Consider the following 23,581-nt stretch of genomic DNA (forward strand, 5'->3'; position numbering starts at 1 on the left):
TCTCTTTTCATAGGGGCAACTCTAATAGTCGCCTAACTAACTAACTAACTGACTTCTGTCTCTGGGACAAGACTTGACCATTTTCATCATCATGGGGAATAAAAATGGTCTAATGACTCAAAGTTATCATATATATATATATATATATATATATATATGTTGGGCTTAGCATTTTTTACAGGGCTTCCCAGGTGGCACGAGTGGTAAAGAACCCGCCTGCCAATGCAGGAGACATAAGAGATGAGGGTTTGATCCCTGTGTCAGGAAGATACCCTGAAGAAGGAAATGGCAACCCACTCCAGTACTCTTGCCTGGAGAATCCCATGGACAGAGGAGCCTGGTGGGCTGCAGTCCATGGGGCTACAAAGAGTCCGACGTGACTTAGCACACACCAAATATACATTTAGCTCTGTAGCTTAGTCTTTCAAGCTCTTATCCAGACTGAGAGTCAACATTATAAATATACTGTCACTGGGGAGATGGCTGCTAAAAGGACAGTAGACACTCCTTGTCCAGACTCACAAGGGTCATGGGAGCCAACCTGGGAATGACCTTTTGGTGGAAATCATTCCCATCTGCATGGTTGCCTTCCCAACCCCACCCCTGACCTTTCCCCCCACAGTTCACTAAGAGCCGAGCTGGACTATGTGTGTGAAGAGTGAGAGGGCAGGAGAGAGGCTGAGAAACCTCCAGGCCGCCTTGTTTTCAAGCTCCTCTGGGTCTGGGAAACATGGAAGAGTCCTGTTTCCAACATCAAAGGCCCATCATCAAAGCCTCTATTAAATCTGCAAAGTATTCTACACCGAGTATACTGGGGAGAAAGGAATACAATTTATACTGAGTGTACTGGGGAGAAAGGGATATAATTTCCTTGTGTAAATACACAGTCGAACCTGGCAGTCAAGAACTTAACATTCACCCTTGACTGCTTTCAAGTAACATCAAAGATGCATGACACACAGTGTCGGCAACCTGTCTGACTTGCTACTTAATTAGTTCCTAGTCTGGATAATGTCACAGGTGGAGCTGTCATAAATTGAGAACTCATTTCCTAAAGGTGTGATATTATTTAAATCGGGGTTCTGTTCATGGAGGTCCTTTCTACATCATAAAACTAGCAAAATGTCATAAAATTAAATGTATGATTTTACAAAATTGAGTGTGTAAAACCAAACATGAGAGAAGGCTCAGCACAAACACGACTTTGGGGAATTTTTTTTGCACGTCTGATGCTGAGGCTTCTTAAAAGTCTGAGTTCACTGAAGGCTGGGCTGCAAAGACCATCCCTTCCTGGCAAGTGTTCCCTTGGGAAGCATGGGTGACTATGTCTTGCAGCAAGGATTTTTTAAATTTATAATGCACATGACACATTCAAGGGAAAAAACAAGAGCTCCAGGTGCCTGGCGCATGCTGTTAGGGTTTCACCAGGTGATCTCTAAGGCCACTGTAGCATCAGCCTCCTGGGACTACATGTGTCCACACCTGCCTTCAAGAAATGTCTCACAAGCACTCCCATGGTCTATTGCGGTGTAACCGCCCACTTTTGACATTCTAGTAAGAAATCAGTAACCTGGAAAAAGAGAACTGTTTACAGAATGAATCTACCTGATTTCTTTCAGAAGAGAACAAGAAAATTTCCAAATTGTCTCCTTTCCCCTGTATTTTCCTGTAGGAAACAGGTATTCAAAGAAGTATCTATTCCCCTTCCACTTTATTTCAAATGAAATTTGCCCAAGTTTCCTTGAGGAGTCAACCTCCCTGTTACACATTGCACACTTCTCCTTGAGTGTGCCTTCACGCAATGCAGACTGAACACTGCTGCTGATACAGAACAGTTTGGATGCAGTACGGCGTGTGGAAGGTGTCACAGCGTACCATCCAGCAGCAATTGTGGGTGGCACCTGGATCCCCAGGACTGGCATCACCAGGAAGCCCACAAAGAGTCGGACATGACTGAGCAACTAAACCACCACCACCGCCAGCATTCCAAGCCCTGTCTCCACCATGAAGCCTGCACCCACCCAGAAACATTGCTGAAGCTCCATTTCTAGGGCAATGTGTCACTCTTTATCTTTCCAGGTACACACATGTGCATTCTCTCCCTGATAAAACTGGCTAGAGGATAAGAATAAAGATTCAACTCTTACTTCCTTGTAACCCAATGACACACACAGACCTGACAAACGTTTGAATAAATCACTGTGAAACATGTCACATCTGGGGTGTGATTCTCCAGCAACCTTAAAACTGGAAAGTGATTCAGTTTTCTTACCTTCAAATCAAGATGAACGACATCATGAGCGTGTAGGAAGCAAACACCTTCTAAAATCTGCCTCATGAGTCTCTGAACATCTTTTTCTGTGAAGGCTTCATCTCTGTCTGCAACACACTGGTCAAAGATTTCACCTCCAGCCGCACTAGAAAAGAGGAGAAGCACAATTTAAGTAAAGAGGAAAAGGACTCATTAAAAATAGTTAAGTCTTTTTGTTTCTAATATTTATACACATTCAGTTCAGTTCACTCAGTCGTGTCCAACTCTTTACGACCCCATGAATCGCAGCACACCAGGCCTCCCTGTCCATCACCAACTCCCAGAGTTCACTCAAACTCATGCCCATCAAGTAGGTGATGCCATCCAGCCATCTCATCCTCTGTCATCCCCTTCTCCTCCCACCCCCAATCCCTCCCAGCATCAGGGTCTTTTCCAATGAGTCAACTCTTCGCATGAGGTGGCCAAAGTATTGGAGTTTCAGCTTCAGCATCAGTCCTTCCAATGAACACTCAGGACTGATCTCCTTGAGGATGGACTGGTTGGATCTCCTTGCAGTCCAAGGGACTCTCAAGAGTCTTCTCCAACGAAGGAATTCTTATTTAGATAGACTATTAATTTGAATGTGTGTAAACTTTCGTCTATTTACATGCTGAAATCCACTTTTAAAAATAAAATCTTTAATATGAGCTCATTTTAGCATTTCCAAAGCTAAATAAAAACAGCTTAAAAAACTTTTAAGAACTAAACCTAAGTGGCAAAATATATTAACAGTTTCAAGTAAAAAAATTTTCAAGAATTTTTGGTTACAGAATACATAAAAACATTATTTTTGCAAAAAATGCAAATAATGAAAATAAAGCAAATACCCTCCACTGATGACCTGTTCCCCAATCCAAGAGCCACACTTAGAGGTAAGCTCTTAGCACTTGGCCATACTCCATCCTTCCAGTTTTGTTTTTAAAAACCACACTTAAAATGCATACAAAAGTATCAGTTTCGTGGATTTTTAAAGAACACATAAATGGTAACACAGGACATATTCTACTGATCCTGTACTATTACTTTTTTAAAGCTAAATATGCCTTATGTGTTTTTTCCATAATGGTTTTTTATCTATCTACCTCATGATTTTTCATTTCTACAATCTTGTGTAATAGATAAACCATAGTTTATATATGAAACGTCCCAAAAGGCAAATTTATAGAGAAAGAGAACACAGAAGTATCTGCCTGGGGCAGGGGGTGTATAATGTGCATAAGGATGTTACTGAAAGCATACAAATGTTTTAAAACGGGTTTATTGTGATGGTTGCACAACTTGGTAAACTTACTAAAATGCACTGAATTACACATTTGAAGCCTGTGAATTATATACTGTGTAAAGTATGCCTCAATAAAATAATTTTTAAAACCTCATACTTTACTTAGGACTGTGCTTCTGAAACTTCGGTAGCTATGACTCAGACTCACAAAAGAGCAGTACGGACTTCTAGTTTCTTCTACCCTCTGGCCAACGCAACTCAGTTCCTGTTTTTTCCCTGTGAATAATTTTGCTAATAAAAAAAAATAATTTATAATTTTTCCTTTCCTTTCAGCAGAAGTTCCATATTTAAACAATTTTTCCTTACCATAAATGACAACTCATGTCATACTTCAAATTTTCTTTTGTGTTTAAAAAAAAAAAAAAAAAGACTGGGTTGCTTTCATGAAGTTGCTACAGAATTAATGTGAAATATATAACACCAGGGAGCCGTGCTTCTGTCAAACAAAAGCTACTCATTCATTTCCTTTTCATAAGGTAACTTAGTTCTCTTCTTCCTTTTCCATTAGGGCAACCTATTCTCCAATTGTGTCTAGATAAGGAAACAAAAATTTTCACAAAAATCATATAAGAAGAAAAAAAAAAATCATATAAGAACCTACTTAAGTTTAGTTAAAGAACTGCAGGTGATAAGAGTGAAAGAAAATAATTCATTGGCTGGTTTAGATTTTCATTTTGGTTAAACCTATACAACTCTTTTGTTATATTTTAATTACCATATGAGAAAACCACACGTGAAAGCATCAAAACGATTTTTATGTAATTAACTGTAAAATGGCCATGACATATTCAGGCAAAGTTAAAAGTACTATTTAATTAGAAAGAAAGGAAATAGTGAGCATTTACAGCAAAAAAAATCGTAAATTCATGACAGCCTGACAGCGCTGTCTGCTGTGAACAGGGAGATAAGATGAGCTGAGTCCACGCGGCCCCAGCAGCTACAGACGCACCAGGGCGCGATGTGCAGTCAGGGCCGAGTCTGCACACCCAGGCCACCACCTGCGGGGTCACTCAGGACAGCCCGTGCGCCTCAGCTGGGACAGAGGACTGTCCTTCAGTTGCCGGAAAGTTTCTTAAGCTCAATTTTCTGTCCTCTGGGCCCCTCAGCTCAACACCACCATCCAGCATAAAACCAAACAGAGCTCGATTTACACAAATTCAAGGATCTCTTTACCTAAGATTAAGAACAATTTATTATTAGTCTTTTCCACTAGCTATTCACTCATTCTTGCTTTAACAAAAGGATTTCCTCTGTTTTCCCAAACACAAGATATGAAGGGCAAAGTTAGTTTTCTAAAAATTCTGATGGCTATATTGGGTTGGCCAATGGGTTGTGCCACAAGATCTTATGGGGAAAAAGGAAAAGAAAAGGAAAAAAAAAAAAAAGACTTGAAAGAACTTTTTGGCCAATCCAACACTTCAAACAGAGACTACTGTAAAGAAGCTATATAAGCCAGCCTTCAGTGATCAGTAAGGCTTACGTACCCTCTAGGTACAATGTACAATCACCAAGTCATTTACCCTGTTTACATTTAAGCCTGACCCATTAACCAACTGTCATTTAAACTAATGGAACCAAGTGAAGTTTTACTATGGAACATCCTGAGATGGTAAAAGCATCTGTCGAGTATGGCAACAGAAAATACAAAAATATTAACATCTGCTTTGCACAAAGCACCTTCATTCACATAGAAGCTAGAATAGCAGGAAGAGTTTTGCTAGGCCCATCTTTCGCTACAGCAAAATTTTCATTTTTATCGTAGTACTCTAGTAGTGCTTATTTTCCATGACTTTAAATTATTCAAAAATTAAGTTTAATTCATATAACTTTTTATCCAAGTATTTTTTACAGAATGATTAACTGAAGGATTTTTCAAAAAATTTTACTAAAACTATTTTTATAGAAAATATTAAGAACTATGAGTTTCAACTTTCTATTGGTCCTCAGAAAATTATCTCTTTGTTTACATTATTCAGAGTCAAATAAATGATGTTTAGAAGGTAAGATTAACTGAGTTCCCCTGGCAGCCTGCACCTTAGCGAGCTCATAGCTCCCAATCTGACACCAAACACTCCTTTTTCTATCTAAACTAGCATTTCCATTTCTATCCTGCTTAGAGGCCCAGTATGGATCTTTACTTCCTCACTATTCAAATTTAACAAATATCATTCAAATATATTAGAGGCCCTGTGCTATGTGCTAGCAATAAAGAGATAAATTATGAATAAGTATGTATGAGATTTCTTGTACTAGTGGGGAAGAAAAAAATGAAAGATATTTTTAAGAATATGGAAGATCCCCTGGAGAAGGAAATGACAACCCACTCCAGTATTCTTGCCTGGGAAGTTCCATGAACAAAGGAGCCTGGTGGGCTACAGTCCATGGGGTTGCAAAGAATTGGACACAACTTATCGACTAAACAACAACAAATGCATAAATATATCTAGGTATGAAATTACACATCAAGTTATTGATAATTTAGCAAGTGAGCAATTAATTGGAAGGAAAAAAATATTAGAAAGATTATACTTATTCTCAGTCTTCAAGAATGGACAGGAACCCACTAGATGAAATGGCCAAGAGTGAGGGGACTTCCCTGGTGATCCAGTGGTTGAGACCTCCCTTTCCAATGCAGGGGATGTGGGTTGGATCCCTGGTTGGGGAGCTAAGATCCCACATGTCTCAAGGCCCAAAACCCAAAACTTAAAACAGAAGCAGTACTGAAACAAACTCAATAAAGACTCAAAAAAAACAAACAAACAAACAAACAAATAAATCCAAAGAGTCCATACTAGCAAGTATGGACACATATAAGGGTGGTGTGAAAATACAGGATATACTCCAGAAGGATAAGGAGCTATTTCCCCTTGCAGCCAAATGCTATGGAACTTGCCCTCTAGCCATAAACAATGAGCCAAATATATGAATCAAGTATTTTCAGACATAAGAACAACAGGCAGTTAAGACCATGATCCCTAAGGTGGGGGCACAAACAAGCTGAGCTCCATCCTCAGTTTATAACTCAGTTGGTAAAGAATCCGCCTGCAATGTGGGAGACCTGGGTTGGGAAGATCCCCTGGAGAAGGGATAGGCTACCCACTCCAGTATTCTGGCCTAGAGAATTCCATGGACTGTATAGTCCATGGGGTCACAAAGAGTTGGACACGACTGAGCTACCTTCATTTCAATTCCTACTTGGAGGTAATTTATGGAATGCGGTACAGGGCAGGGGAGGAACCCAAGCAGAATATGGCAGGCAGCCATGCTAAGCTGAGATGGTAGAGGTTGGGCAAGGCTAAGGCAGCTGGATCTCACAAGCAGAGCACCAGGGAGGAGGGTCCTACACAGAGAGAGATCTGTAGACATCTGTTCAGTCATATCCCAGAGTCTTAGACAAGATACTTATATGCACATTCACTGGGTAAAACTGTGAGGTCAGGCAAAAAACTGCCAGGAAATTATAAGCTGAACAATTCTTAGCATTCAGAAAGGACAGAGGGTATTTGAATGTTGCCCATTTTGAGTAGAAAAACCATGCCAAGCACCTGGGGCATTCCGCAGACCCCCCAGGATGCCATATTATAGTCTTATTAAAGGCTAAAGTACTCCTAGACCTGCACTAATAAGGCTGATCCACAAGTAATTTAACTGCCTGCCAAAATAAACACCACCATTCTTTTAGTGGAAGATCATAAAATCCACCCAAGCACTATGTGATTCTAAACATCTGGCATCCTTCCAAAAATTACTAGACATCTGAAAATGCCATAATTTACAACTAACAGGAAAATAAAAACAGACCCAGAGATGATGGAATTGCTAGGTAAGGACTTTAAAACAGGTATTATAAATACACCCAGGGATTTAAAGTAAAATATGAACATAACAAGGAGATAGAAAGTATGAAAAGAACCAAATGGAACTTCTAGAGATAAAAAAACAAAAACATTTATAGTGAAGATTTCACTAGGCTTTAGAGCATATCAGACCCTACAGAAGAACCAGCAAATCTGGAGACAGAAATGGAAGCCATCCGTCTAAAGTATGGGTGGTGGGGTGGAGAAATAATAAACAAGACCTAGGGACCTGAGTTATGAGAAACCTAGACAGAATATTAAAGAGCATTACTTTGCAGACAAAGGTCTATATAGTCAAAGCTATGGTTTTTTCAGCAGTCATGTACAGATGTGAGAGTTAGACCACAAAGAATGCTGAGCACCAAAGAATTGACGCTTTCCAACTGTGGTGCTGGAGAAGACAATTGAGAGTCCTTTGGACTGCAAGGAAATCAAACCAGTCAATCCTAAAGGAGATCAACAGCAAAGGGATTTGAGCGACAATATGGAACAGTTCGTGCTTAGTCGCTCAGTCGTGTCCAACCCCCCATGGAATGTAGCCTGCCAGGTACCTCTGTCCACGGGGCTTCTTCAGGCAAGAATACTGGAGTGGGCTGCCAGGCCCTCCTCCCATGCCTTATTCACAACAGCCAAGATACAGAAACAACCTAAAGTGTCTGTCAAAACATAAATGGATAAAGAAGATGCAGGATATATATACAATGGACTATTATTCAGCCGTGAGAAGGAAAGACATTCTACATTCACAACAATGTGGATGGGACTTGGGGCATTGTGCTAAGTGAAACAAGTCACACAGAGAAGGACAGATACTGTATATCACACACGTGGAATTTAATAAAACCAAACTCACAGAAACAGAGATTAGAGTGGTGGTTACCAGGGACTAGCAGGTGGGGAACAGGGGAGCTGTTAGAGTATAAACTTCTAGTTAGAAGGTAAGTTCTGGGGATCTAATGTAACTATAATTATTATAGTTAATAATACTGTATTATATACTTAAAAGTTGCTAAGAGAATAGGTCTTAAATGTTCTCACCACAAAAAAGAAATAGTAATTATGTGATGCAGGTGTTAGCTAATGCTCTAACATTGCAAGATATAAGTATATCAAAACACTGCAGACCTCAAACTTGTAACATAGATATTATATCTTGTAAAGCTGGAGAAAACTAAAACAACTATCTCTTTCACTAAACATTTTTTGGAGTGAAGGGATTATGCTGTTTCCACTTTCCTATTACCAGCGCCCATTAGTATCCAGTGACATGGCAGGTGGAATGAGTAATACAGTAATCATAAATCTGTCTGTTTCCATAACAACAATCTGCTGATAGGGCCAAGAATTTTAATACCTCAATGTCTAAAGTCTAATTCGAAGACTTCCTCTTCAAGCAAAATGTAAAACACAAAAAATTTTGGCCAAACCATATGGTTTTGTGGTTCTAGAATCATGACCATGAAAGCAACAGAAGCCACCAAAAGTTTCTAAGCAAGGGAATAGTATCACCACATCTGTGTGTTGGTTACCTACCCAATGGGAGCCTGAGGGATGCCCTAGGATTGAAGCTGGGGGATCAACCAATCAGTTACAGGGACAGTCCACAGGAGAGGCAGTGAGGACCCAACACGGGGAAGGGAAAGGCATCAGCATGGGAGCGAGTTAAGTGGAAGACTAGGTAATTCATCATACAAGAGCATTAAAGGAGACAAAGCAATCAAGGATAGAGCCAAGGTTTATACTTGAGCGATGAAATAAATAGGGACACCAGTGGAAACGGGGAACAAAACACAGGCATTAGAAGCCCAGCAATGCAGGGGTGCACACACACTGACCCTGCATTGGTCACAATGCGCAGGTGGATTAAGGGATATGCACTAGAAGCTGGAGCTTAGGTAAAGGTCTAATGTTGGAGACAAAGATTTGGAAACATCCAGCATGCAAATAAAAGCTGAAGCCACAAAGATGGAGAGTTATCATCCAGGGTAAATGTGCAGATCATAAACGCATGATAAGAGTAATGCTAATGAACTGTGGGGAGCACTTATATAGTAGAAGAAGGGGGAAAGGATCTAAGATTAAAAAAAGAGAGAGAGAGCCAGGAAAGCTAAGGAAGAACATAATTTCAAGTGAAGAGGGTGTAACATTGAGTGTTTAAAGAGCGTAAGAAGCAGAATGAACACTAAAATGAGAGATCGATTCTGGCAAACAGGGCTGATGACCTCATGAAAGTTTTAGAGGAGCAGAAGGCATCAGATTGAAAAGTGATGGAGTATTGGCAGCTAAACAAATGGATGGTTCAATGAAGTAGAACAAAATTGACTGGAAGGTGAGGAAAGCTGTAAATTCAAAAGAAAAGGGAAAGACAATAGTTCAAGAGTCCAAGCTGAGGACCGGGAATTTTAGGAGAAAAGTGACTGAATTATTTTAAGATGGATAGAAAAAAATGACTTGAGGTGGGAGGGACTCTTGGAGAGGTTAGAAAAGTGAGTAAAACACACAACACAGGTCCTAGAAAAGGCAGGAAGAGAATTAAAGAACAGAAGTCAAAGTTTTAGCCTTGGAGTTAAGGAATGGAATCTCTTCCTGGGAACAGAGCAAAGGCAGTGAGAGTGTAAAGAGTGGGTGATGCTGAGCAGTGTGCATCTGATGGCCTTCATCTTCTCAGGAAAGGAAGAGAAGGCTTGGTATCTAACAAGTGGGAAGTGGGAGACAGTACGTGTGATCAAAGATTTCATAAGCTCCTGCCCTCCTGCTGGGGATGGTAAAAGAAGAGGATGAGAGATCAGGTAAAGAGTTACAAAACTACACCAAGAGCCCAGCTGAGGATGGGACTCTTCCTCGTGTAATAAGCAGATGGAAGACTATGCTAATCCTCCCAAGAATGGGCAGGAGGAGAGTCAACAGCTTAGGTCCCGCGTTTTAAACTGGCAGAATGGATTGCAGAGGAACAGCAAGAAGAAGAGAGGCATCATGTGAGGCACTAGCTGCAGTAACTACCCCAGAGGCGAAGGGAATGTAAGGGAAGTGAAGGCGGGAGATGACGGAGGACTAAGGGGAGACCGGAGGGAAGGTTCAGAGCAGCTTCTGTGAGAAAGGGAGAGAGAGAGGACGATGATCAGAGTATCACGTTTCAGACAGTTCCTTTCGGACCAATTTCCAATTCTAACCAATCCTCTCCAGAACAAACTGAAGACCAGAAACCTCTAAACCAAGGTTTTTTGAAAATGAAAAACAACTTCATTGAGATATAATCCACATAGACTACATTTCTCAACCATTCAATCATTTGTGGTTATTTCTATTACAATGAAAAATTCACAGTGGAAAACATGTTCACGCTTTTTGTTGTTCACATTTTAATTTTTTTTTTCTTTGAAAGGATTCCTACAAGGGAAATTACTGAATTAAAGAAATATATAAACACAATGCTCTTGAATTATATTATCAAGAGGAAGACATTATTTTAGACTTCTTTAGAAGCCATCTAGATTTCTTCCTCTATAAACTTTTAAACATAAATAAGGTAATAGTACACATGTTATTTTAAAATTTTAAAACATCTTTCCATGTCAGTGCATTTGTATCTACCATATCTTTTAAAGTGACTGCATAGCAATCCATCTTATGACATGATCACTTACTTAACCAACCTCTTTCTATTAAACATTTAGAGTATTTCTTTTCTGTTATATAGATACTACTGAGCTAAATGTTTTTGTAATACGTCTTGGCATAATTGCCTGATTATCTCCTTGTGAAAAAATTTACGTATAGCAAACTCCTGGGTTAAAGGGTATGTACATATTTTAAGGCTTTTGATACACACTTCCACACTGTCCTCTGGGAGAGTTATAACAGGTAATACTCTCACTGTGGTATAAATGAGATGATCCAATCCATGAATATCACTTTTCTTTATGATGCTTGCCAATCTTATACAGGGCGAAACCGGCAACTTATTTTACATTATAAAAACAAGAATCAATATTTTCCATGTATGTATAGGCTATTTACATATATGCTTCCGTGTGGAATTTCTCTTTATATCCTTTGTCCATTTTTTTAAACTAAGAGGTTCATGCTTGTGTGTATACTGGTAAGATCTAGCTATATATTTATAGAAATCATTTAGAGAAATCATTTTGGGTGAACAGATATCAAAACTATTTCCCCCTGAGTTTGTGTTTTCATTTTGTGTTTTACTAATAATGCTCTTGAATGTATTCAAATCTATCGATCTTCTCCTCTGGCAGGAGAAACAACTTCTTTTTTTAATTGGAGTTCAGTTGTTTACAATGTTGTTAGTTTCTGTTGTACAGCAAAGTGAATCAGTTCTACAGATGCACGTTTCCTCTATGTCAACACAGAGTATTCAGTAGAGTTTCCTGTGCTATACAGTAGGCTCTCATTAGATATCTTTTTTTAAATTATTTTTTTAATTGAAGGATAATTGCTTTACAGAATTTTGCTGTTTTCTGTCAAACCTCAACATGAATCAGCCATGCGTATACATGTATCCCCTCCCTTTTGAAACTCCTTCCCATCTCCCTCCCCATCCCACCCTTCTAGGTTGATACAGATATCTATTTTACACATAGATACTGTATTATGTCAATCCCAATCTCCCGGTTCAGCCCACTCCACTCTTTCCCCCTTGGAGTCCATCTGTTTGTCCTCTATGTCTGACAGGATTTCTTAAGAAGAAAAAACTGTCCTTCACGTTCCAAAGCTGTTTTCTCTGCTGTCCCTACCTACTTATACCCAAATTGAAAGCACAGTATGAATTCCAACAATTATTTCTGAAAGAAGGATTATTAACTTAGACCATATGAACATATAAGAAATTATATAAAATGCCTTTTATTATTGTACCAGTTACCTCCTTAAGAAGGCCTCTAATAAGAACGTAAGAGAACTTTATTTTCAAAAGAATTTCACTAAAGAATGAAGATGAAAAATACAACATATACGTATCCTTGCAAATCTGGGATATGTCGATAAATACATGAAAGTTTTGGAAAATCTTCAGATTTCCAGAGAACCAGGGCTTGCCAGGTTATCACAGATGAGTGGCATGTATACGGGAGTGTGGACTAGCAAACAAACTCAGTGAGGAGGACAATACTTACTATTCCAGAACTAAGATCATTTCCGATGGCGTCTCGTAGACTTCATGTAAATTAACGACCCATGGATTGTCCTGGGCTAGCTCGAGTACAGCGATTTCATGAACTATTTCCATCCGACAATCTTGGCCTTTTCTTCTTTTTCTCATGAACTTGGCGGCAAATTCTTTTCCAGAATCTTTCTTTATGCATTTCCTCACCACTGCAAATTTCCCTCTAGAATTAAGCAAAACACAGTCACTGTTAAAGCTGACTTTTCAGAGGTGATAAATTTTAATGAAATTTCCAAACAGTCATCAGTGGGTATTTAAATTTAGGTCATATGCAAACACTCGAGTAGCATTATAACTTGGGAAACACCTCTCTATAAATAAAATGTAATGGGCAAATCTGCAAGATTCATTCTTCTAAATAGAGGATAATCAAACATTTAAGCCAATATTTCTTTGCAGCATTATATATATAACTTAATTTTTACACATTTATACATAAAATAATTTGAATCTTAAAAAAGCCATCTGACTTTTTAAGAGAAACTGGTTATCAAAATTCCTAAAATAATGGATTTCCCTGTCACTAACTGACTCTAAAAAGACCCAATCACCTTTCAAAGTTATTTAAAGGTAGGGATCTCATTTGTATGACATCATTTCAACTACAGCATCAGCTGGAAATGTCTAGCTTTTCTATAAAAACAGATATAACAAGCCTTCTTTGACACACTCTACTGCCATGTTATTACACTAATAAGTCACACAGGGGATCAGCACAGCATGTTGATTATGGAATAAGGTCTGGAATTAGATTTAGGCTTGAATCCCAAAGAACGGCTCCATCCACTCACTTGATGCATAACCTTGGGCAATTTAAGCTCTAACTTAAGAAAAAAATCTCATTTTCTTAAGTCTATAAAGGAGAACACAAACAAACAATTTCACAGGGTTGTTGTGAGAATTAAAGAATACATGTCAGCTGCTTAGCATGGTACCTGCCACATACTCAATAAAGTACTATGAAGCAAACATCACTGAGCTGTAATAATTATCACCCATAAACACCCAATACTCGAGCTGGAAGGCAACTTAGAAATCAAATTATTTTAGTAAGGTTTTTAGTAAGATTTTCATTACAAGCCTAAACCTGGCTTCAAGAGAAGAGCTGTTGTCCATATCTTTTGCTGAGCAATACAGAAGGATCAACCTGACCGTCTATCAGGTATTGGACACAGCTGACGTGATCTGTTAATTGCTACTCCCCTTTCCAATTTTCAATCATTCCTCATCCCCTTAGGGTCTTTGCTGGTAAAATGCGTCAACCAAATCTGAAACACCTGCTCCAAGTCTAAGCTCAAAGTGCTTCACGATTATTATTTTGCTGAGGCTTGCCCAATACAAATTAATATGCCTTTTCAAAGAAACTTGACAAGTTTTTCATATTTCACAAACAAAACTTTCTCCTCTTGGATTCTTTCAAGCCAGTGTCTTGATACTATGTTTTAGAAACATATTTAAAGCCTTGCATTGAAATTTTTTAATTTGCTGTTAAATTCGACTTTCTAGGTCTGGGCCCAGCATTCTAGACTACCAACGTAATTTTGAGGACTGATCCTTCCTTCTTTGCTGCTGTTAACCACAAATATGATGTTCATCCCCTCTGAATTTTTGTTACCATCAGCAATAAAAATGTTACATGAAAAATTCTTAGGCACAGCCCTACAGCTGATCAATTAGGTGGCAATCTACCTAACAGCACCCTAATTCAGAACAAGGCTCTCTGTGCCCAACGGGAATGTGAGATGAAACACTTCTTCAGGTCACTAGAGTGATTCAACAATAAACTATGCATCACAGGCTAATGCCTCTTTTTATTTAGCCCCACAAAATCATTAGGCTAATAACATCTCCATTGAGTTTTAAAAGGTTCCTAATGATCTTTGGATTTCTTTAAGGAAGAGAAAAAAAATCATTAATCATTTGTTTTTTTATACCTATATTTCTGAAGTTTCAAAAGAGGAAAAAGAGAAAGTCTAATTTGTAAAAAACTGACCAACATATAATTGACAACAAGCATATTGCTATTAAATTAGAAATGCCCGGGTTGAACTGCCCTCAAAGAATTCCCACAGCAAACACATAGGTATTTACTATTACCACACCTAACACTCTAGGCAATATCGTCCTGTGTAAAATTATAGTACAATACTGTGGCTTACATACCTGTCCTGAATGTATTGCTATATTTCCGAAGACCAGAGACGCAACAGATGAATGGATCCCTAACCTATAAACTCTGGGAACCCTTGTTATAAAAAAGCCGTTGCTTAATTCAGAGGCCAGAAGTAACCAAAGGAGAGACCTATACTTACCCTGGGTCTCCCACTAGGCATCCATTTCTTCGGGTCACCACAGTAGTTCGCACACCAATCACTAATCTTGACACCACCCTTGTTTTTGAGGAAGCATTCAGCTGTAGGTTTACCCCTTTCTCTCCCCCATATCATGCACTATCCTGGGAGTCAGCCAACCTCTCTGTAAAGGGCCAGATAGCAAATACTTTCAGTTTTGCTGGCCAGCTGATTTGATCACTACCATTCAAGTCTGCTGCTGTAAGTGAAAGCAGCTGCAGACAACAGGTCAGTGAATAGGGGAGGCAGGGTTTACAAAAACAAAACACAGAACACAACTTCACCAGCACTGAGATGTGAATGGCACAAAGTTTCCATGTCATTAAATATGACTCTTCTTTTGACTTTTCAGTCACTAAAAAATGTACAGATCATTCTATATAGCTAGTGAGCCTCATCAAAACAGGCAGCCAGCAGTGGGTGACCAGCTTGTGCCCTATTCCACGCTGAAGAGAACTCCTCCACTGTTCTGATACTGCACACCACGGAAGCAGATAGCGGGACAGCAGATCACAGGAAACAGGCACCGCCTTCATCTCGGGATGACTGGGGTGATGGGAGGGGAACCCTTAATACTACTCAGGGGGTCAGAAGACGAAGCCAGGTTTCCAGGAACTGTTCTTTCTCCAGAGCCACAAGGCAAACAGAAATGTGGGACTCGGTCTTCAGGGTGCGGGGGTTGAGTGAACACACTAAGAATTAGACAGTCACGGTTTCCCTCAATCCCACACCCTGCAGTGCTCTGGTACGCCTGCTTTACCACAACTTCATGGTAAAACCATGTGATTGTATCTCAACCCTTTAAGTTATTGAGGCCTCTCCAAAGCACGAAATAAAGGATGTTTCTCTGACTCTCGGGGCCGTAGTTATACGCAGGGACTTGAGACTGATGAGGTTCAGAGGACATAAGACGTCTGTTTCACGTTTACTTCCTTAGCTGACTTAGCCAAAATTCTTCCTAGATTATCAGGATGTTTCAGTTTCCGGAGCTCTTCACCCATTTCACAAACATCTATAGTTCACTATTATACACTAAACTGAAAACTCTGATTTTCATTAATCATTTGGGGGGGGGCGGTGCGGGGCGCGGGGATATTAGGAATGAGTACATTTCAGAATAACAATGATAACACACTCCAGGGTAGTAAGACAGGAAGGATAAACAAAGATCACAACAGGAAGAGACATTTGAGTCAGACCCACCAGTCTAAGCTTCCTCAGAACAAGGGCTGGGTTTTTACTGATCTCTGTATTACCAGTGCACAACTGGAAAAGCTTAGGAAGGCTCAGTGAACATCGGTAGGTATGACAGTCTAAGTAGCTGGTGCTTTATTTCTCAAGGGAAGAACGGGCACCTATGAGACTTTTACCTTAGTAAAAGTTTTAAAAAGCTAAGATAAAAGCTTTAAAAAGCTAATTCTGAGTGTATTGCCAAGTGTTAACTAGAAACTAGGGAAGCTAAGAAAATAGCTCAAGGGAAGGGGTCTGAACTAAAGTAGCAGCAGCAACAAAGGCTGGGAAGAGAGGAAGTAATTTACAAGGCACTCAAGGTCAAGACTGACTGAGCTTCAGGCAGAGATGAGGGCGGAAGAGGACTGGAGATCTTTATCCTGGGTCCTGGGTAATGTGGTACCATCCACTGAGAGGAAAAATCAGAAGAATGGTAACAGATTTGCAGATGGTGGAGGGAGGGGAGTATGTGTTAGGCTTCAAAAGGGAGGTGTTTGATGTGCCTTTCTCTGTAAAGAGAATTTTACTTACTAATAGATGGATTCCAAATATAACCAGTGTTGGGTTACCACACAAAGGTGAACACACATTAGAATACGTAAGGCTCAGGCAAAGATAAAAAAAAACTGGAGGTGCTGATTTGAGTGTATATAGAGGAAGCAAAATAAGAGTGAGCTCCAAGGTTCTAGGTTTGATTCTAGATTACAGTAAAGGGCTTTGTTTCCACGTGTATCCTACTAAAGTTCTTTTGACACGTTACAATTTTTTGGCTACGACTGTCTCCCTGGCCCTACTATGAGTTTCAGGGACCTGGCCTCTTCATCTTTGCATCTCCTCGTGTAGTGCCTGGCACATGGCAGGTGCTCAGATAACACCCTAGATACATACACTGTTTTTGTTATTTTGCTAAATAGAAGTTCTGTGGCCACTCAGCCTCATAAGGTTTAATATTTTAGCCACATAGGGCTACTTGCTGTTCTCTTTTTCACTGAATTTTTCTGCACTGTGCTTGTTTTACTGCCAATGGCTGCAGCGTCTTGCATTGCTACTGCTACTGAAATTCCATCCATTCTTTCAGGCTCAGCTCAAATGTTGTTTTCCCCACAAGATTTTCCCATGTGGCATGTCACCTTGCCCATAAAAGGAGTAGTGACTGATTCGTTAGATTTGGGAACAATTTCCAGAGCCTACCAAAGAGCCTTATGTGCTCAACATGCCAAGTCCAATATTTGCTTAATAGCACTGGGGTACAGCCTTAGGTGCAAAGAAGTTCTGTTCAATAACGACCTAGATCAGATCTGTCTTCCTTACCTCTGAAAGAATAAAAACCAGACCATCTGCTGACCCTAAGTGTAAAAATCATCGAGTCCATCAGATCAGTCAGCATGAGTGACAAGAACAGGTAGAGCCAAAAGCCAGACTTGGTTTGAAGTTCGGGCAATTTGTTCAACTTTTCTGAATCTTAAGATTTCTCACCTACAAAATGAGGTTGCTGGCACTTAACCCTGTAGGGTAGTGAAGACAAAAGAAAAAGACATTTCCAAAGTGTGTAGCCTCCAGGAAATGCTCTGCAATTAGTAACAGCAGCTATTTTTATTGTCTGGGGCATTAATTTCAGATATGATAATTTATAAAAAAAAAAAACCATACAGAACTGAAGAGTTTTGGAGGTGATTTAATTTGAACTCTCTACTTGATACATATAATTCCTATATAAATTGAGTTCCTCCTTCCTTTTCTGAATAGGCAAACCAATGATTATAACTACCTAACTTTCTAATGCATTTGGTTCAATAATCGGATTTTATAAAATTTTGTTAGGTTTGTAAAGTGGTGGAAATTCATTAAATCCTTAAGTTTATATATTTTTAAACTTTTATTTTATATTGGAAGGTTTATATATTTAAATTAAGTTTTTACTTTTAACATAGGCTCCAACTTTTCAAAATTAAAACAGCTGACCTAATGAAGCAAGTGCCTTAGAGAAGGAGCCACACTTCCTAGCAAAGTCTGATGCTGAACCACAAACACGGCTAGTTGTTTTTACCCATCCAAAAATATCAGATTACCCAAAACTGTAAATATCTTTCAAACTGATGATAAACCACCAAGAAATCTTATTAGTTTTCCTAAAACAAGGCACAATTTTTACATGGATGGTATTAACAAGGGTCTTTATTTCTCAAGAAATTACGACTTACAATTTATGACACATGCTCAAGTAGTTATAAGGTCCTCAACCTGAAGCCATTATCTACAAACATGAATTTAGGTAAAGGACATCCACTTTCTAAAACACCTCCACCTGTGCATCCTCTTCAGCTTGTACATCCTCTTATTTTCGGATAAAAATCCTTCCTTGTTCCCGTTACTCCCAACCGCTTTGAGGAGAATGAGATAGGGTGTCCCTACCCATCATGAGGCCCGGCTGAGACAGGCTGGGATCTGGACCCTTCACCTGAGTGCCTGCACCTGTACAAACATCTCCTCAAGCAACAGAATACAAAGGAACTATAAGGGACTCAAAAATAATTTCATGCATGCACAGGCGGGGTCAATTATGAACAATAAGCTAGGAAAAAGGCCACAAACTGACAGCCATTTCTGAGGTGCTGGGAGAAAAAGCAGGGGCCTGCACACGAAGCGGGTAGATGAACCACTGAAGCCCCCCTCCAGCCAAACCCACCCATCGGTCTCTAACCTTACCCCATCCAAGGGACCAGCTTGCCCCCTTCCCCTCCCACCCAGGGGCATGAGCAAGGGCATCTGGTTTTTGTTTTCACTCCTGAGAGCTACAGCCCAAGTCCCAGAAAAGGCTCTCCCGGAATTCTCATCTGGCCTCTTATCAATTTCTATTGATTCGAGTCCAGGGACCCAGGTGGGTAACACAACCGGGGAGGGAACCCCATGACACTGAAGCTTGGCAGTGCGTGCTCCAATCTGGAACCATTAACATGTCCTCTTACAAAAACGATGGCAAACTGCTTTAGCCACAAGACAGACTACAGCTTTTTTTTTTTTTTTTTTTTTGAGAAACATCTGCGGCATAATGGAAGTGACTACAAGGAGTCCCAGCTCAGCTGTCTCTCATATGAGTCAATCTACAGGTATCTTGATTTTCTCATCTGAAAAACGGGACTTCCCAAATCTGCCTGGGATGAGAAGTAAATGAGATAATGTATGTGAAAGTCCCTATAAAACTGTAAAGCCCCCACTATGAAGTACCCATTTCAACAAAGAACTTGGATTTATTTATACCTTTTCTCCTCACAGGGAAATTCAACTGTCAGTATGTAATAGTATAAAAAATAAGATATTCTTTTGGCTTTAAAATATCTGTTTTCTTAGGATAAAATTTATGTATATATAAAAAAATGTTAAAAGTTGAAGACTAGGCAAATCACTTGATATGAAATTAGTATAATTTTAAATTTCTAGAAACATTTTTTTGTTCCTACACTATCAATAAAAGCTCCAGGGAAGTCAACTCTTTGAAACCCAAGGTCATGTCTCCTGCACCTTGAATCGTTACTGTGGTTTACATTGGCACATGTCCTGACTCAAAAGAAAGGTAACAAGCCTCAGGAATAACAAGTCAAGTTTCAAGCAATAAAAGAAAATTTTACATCATATATTTACCCACATTTAGGCTGCTATGGACTCTGCTGGAGACATGAAAGAATGCGGCATTTCTTAAAATAATCAACATTATCTCATTACTAGGGAATCAATACTGATCATTTAAAATGTCTTCTCCAAACAACCATTTCACTGAAAGCTTTACATTTCTGTAAAATAATGGGAATGCCTGCAAAAACTTGATTTCTTTGAACAGTCAGCTCTTCACACCTCTTCAACATTTTCACTAAATGAAAGGTCAGAGAACAAAATGAATAGACCTTTGTTTTTCATACCACATCATTAAAGTATAACATGAGTAATTTTAAAGTTCTATATCAGCATGAGATCAGTTCCTTATATCAGAAATGCAACCAGAGTCAACACCTAGGAAAAGAGGCTACTTTTCTTACTACTGAAAGAATTACACAAAAACACACTTCATTCTGTCAAAACTACAACATTCAGGCAAAACTCATAAACCTTAAACATAAACTGCTTCTAATACAAAACAGAACTTTCACTTCCTGAGACTTCTAAACAGTTCCCTGGTCTTTTGCAATGAGGTTTTCTACTTCTACAACAGACAGAAGCACATTTTGAGGTCGTGCAGGTTTGCCTGTTTTTGCATTATGGATACATGTAAAATACCCACTGAGCTACTCAACGCATTTTTGAGTGATGCCCTAAGTCAAGCACAACCTTTATGCTACAGATGTGCTGTTTATTTCTCTCAACAACTCTGTGAGGTAGTCAGAGATTAGGTAACTCACTCAAGTACACATAGTCAGTAAGTAAAGAGCCAAGACTTGATCACAGACTGACTCCTAAATCCATGTTCTTAACCACTGCGTTACACTTCTCCATAAGAAAAAGGGAACCAAAAAGAAAGAAATACATTCATTTTCTTTTTCAGTTTTAGGCTCTTATATCAAGTATCTAACTGTACTGTTCTGTACTTCAGGAGTTATGGCTTATGTAAAGAAATTCATATAAGATATGTAAAAGATGTCATAACCTTCAAGCAAAGAACACAACTTTATAGACCAACTAATTTTATAATAGAGGTTAAAATGAAAGTTGATTTAACCTCCTTGATTCCTGGAGGGATTGTCACAACACCTGGTAGGGAGCAAATCAATTGTTTTCCGATTAAATCATCTATTACAAGACTACAAGAGAGTGCTTGCCACCTGAAGACATTTTTCAGTTGTGTAATGTGTTTTCCCTTCTGTGGAATGAAGCCAGACAACCAAACAATGGAAGTCCTAGTTTTCCTTCTTCAAGAAATCAGTTACTTCAGAATGTCTGGAATTTTCACCAATTAGAATACCTAGATGAGTCAGTAGCTGTCTTCTTTTGTCATAAAGTGCACACAGATCCAGTTAATTAGTGCCTAGCAGTGTGAAGCAAAGCTTGGCCCTGGAAGACATCTTTCCTTTTCCCATGTGGAATAAATAAGACACTTTTAAGGTCGGTTTCTTTGCCAAAAAACAATTTCTAAAGGTTACCTCAATATTTGTAAGGCGACTTGTTTTTAACGTTGTAATCACTGTTATAAGACCTTTTTCCAAGACCCTCAAATGAAGGCTGTTATAACTGTCAGGCCCACTCCCCATTACAACATGGTGAGATTTTGCAACCTTGATAAATGTCTGCAACAGCTGCTAACACTTATCAAATGCTGTGTGCCAGGACCAGTGGTTTGAGCAGTACAGCCCCTGCACCTTCTCGACACCCCCATGAGGGAGGTACTGTCCCTATGCTGATTTTATGGGTGGGAAACCTGAGGCCGGGGAGACTAAGTCACCGTCCAAAGGCGCACAGAGTGGGGATCTGAGCTCGGGTCTGACCCCAAAGCCAGAGCTTCTGACAATTTCCTCAAAGGTTTTCAGAGAAAAAGTCAGTCCCCAAACCTCTACTGTTCCCTGTGGGTCAGCAGTTAAAAAAAAAAAAAGAAGAAGAAGAAAGAAAAAAAAAAAAAAAAATCCGCCTGCACGGAGATGCGGGTTCAATCCCTGGTCGGGAAGATCCCCTGCAGAAGGAAATGGCAATACCCCACTCCAGTTTTCTTGCCTGGGAAACCTCACGGACGGAGGAGCCTGGTGGGCTACAGTCCATGGGGTCGCAACAGTGAGACATGACTTACGACTAAACAACAAACCTATCACTCTGTGACCCCTCTTCAACGTACAAGACGTAAAGTATCCAAACAGCCTTCACCTTTTGCGATTTTAAAAACAGACCAAATTCTAAGCTCTCCCTACCCCTACAAAACAACAACGGGATGCGGAAGAAAAGGCAAGGGCCGTATCACGGCGTCGAAAGAGTCAGACAAGGGTCCAGAGTCCACAAGTGAAACCGATCTGAACTTAAAAGGCACACGGACCTAAATATTTCAGAACGCAAACAGCACAAACCCAAGAATCCGCAGCTGAAGTCAGCAGAAAGCGGCTGACGGAAACTGGCCCCGCGCTGGTGCGAAGGAAGCTGTCACGCTCGGGGTCCTGCGCTCCTCTATCGCAGCCACACAGGGAGATGCAGGAACCCATAAGTTCGTAGGCAAAACCAAAGCTGACTCCACACCTGTGCGGACTTCAGACTCGCTGCCGCGGGGAAAGGTTCGCAGCGTGGTTCTCACGCCGCCTCGTTAAGTTACCGCACAAGGGACCACAGAGGCTGAAACGCCCGCAGCAAAGAGAGGAAGGGGTCAAGGTTCTGGGGGGAGCCTTCCTCATGGCCGCTACCACAGCTCTGGGGGACGCCGCGCGTGGACTGGAGGCTGGGGGGCCCCGCCGCCCTAATCGCCGCCCGCACCCACGTCTGTACCCGGTCCCGGCGCGCTATCTGCGCCCGCGCCGGCCGGCCTCCCGCACTTATCTGCGCGCGCCCGCCAGCCTCACCTGCCCAACTCCCGGCCGGGGGTCAGGGTGTAGGCGTCCTGAAAGGGCTCGGTCCGCACAGCGGTGCGGATCTCCGTCAGCAGTCCGCGGGCCTGGGTCGGGGGCGGCGGCCGGCGCGGCGTGCTCAGACCCCGGCCAGCCCGACCCGAGCCGGAGGCGGCGGCCGGGGAAGAGCCGCCGCTGCCCGGCTTCTCGAGAGGAATCATGGCGCTCGGGCTTGCTTTCCTTGCCTGCCGCCCGGCTCGCTCGGAGCTCCCGGCGGGTAACGGCCCCGCCTCCAGCTGCCTCGAGCCGGCGCGAGGATGCCACCCGCTCTGCCCGGAGCTGCGCACAGACTGCGGCCGGCTGCCTCCAGGCCGCCCGGCCCCGCCCCGCCCCACGTCCGGCCCCGCCTCTCCCCTGCCCCCCGCTGAGCTCCCCCCTCCTGAGCGCCGCGTGCCTCACGCGCGCCCTCTGCAGCTGAGGGGGCGAAGGTGCAGCCTGGCGGGCGGCCGCGCGGCTGGCCCAGGCAATCTGCTGGCGACCGACAGCACCACCCTTCTGGCTGGAGGACCCGCTGCGTCAGCCAGTTACGCACCTGCTGAGCATCTGTGTTGCAAATCTGAGCCCTGCATTAATGAAAATGCGTAGGAGCTACCAGCCAGAGCTTCACGATCCCTTCCCTTGGGCGGGTCAGGAGAGGTGATGCGACTCAGATCAGGGCTGCTCTACAGCACGTGGAAGTTGCCTGGGGCATCTGGTACCTTCCCACACTGAGAGGAGGACGTGAAGGCAAGAGATGGATAAATATTTTTAAGCCCGCATACCAGTCCTACAGTCTTCTCTGTATTTAACTTTCAAGGTGCTC

At 41.2% G+C, this 23,581-nt stretch overlaps 1 protein-coding gene across 1 annotated transcript in view; it reads right to left on the reverse strand.

The window, feature by feature from the left end:
• Positions 1–23,067, reverse strand: part of STK17A (serine/threonine kinase 17a) — a 35,429-nt gene extending 12,362 nt beyond the window's left edge. The window contains exons 1-3 of the mRNA XM_061165630.1: positions 22,735–23,067; positions 12,583–12,795; positions 2,273–2,417 (exon numbers count right to left, since the gene is read on the reverse strand). Coding sequence (XP_061021613.1) covers positions 2,273–2,417; positions 12,583–12,795; positions 22,735–22,940 — 564 coding nt within the window. The 5' untranslated portion in view covers positions 22,941–23,067. The remainder of the gene's footprint in view (positions 1–2,272; positions 2,418–12,582; positions 12,796–22,734) is intronic.
• Between the last annotated feature and the right edge of the window lie 514 nt (positions 23,068–23,581).

This window comes from Dama dama, chromosome 18, assembly GCF_033118175.1.
Source record: "Dama dama isolate Ldn47 chromosome 18, ASM3311817v1, whole genome shotgun sequence".
Taxonomy (NCBI): domain Eukaryota; kingdom Metazoa; phylum Chordata; class Mammalia; order Artiodactyla; family Cervidae; genus Dama; species Dama dama.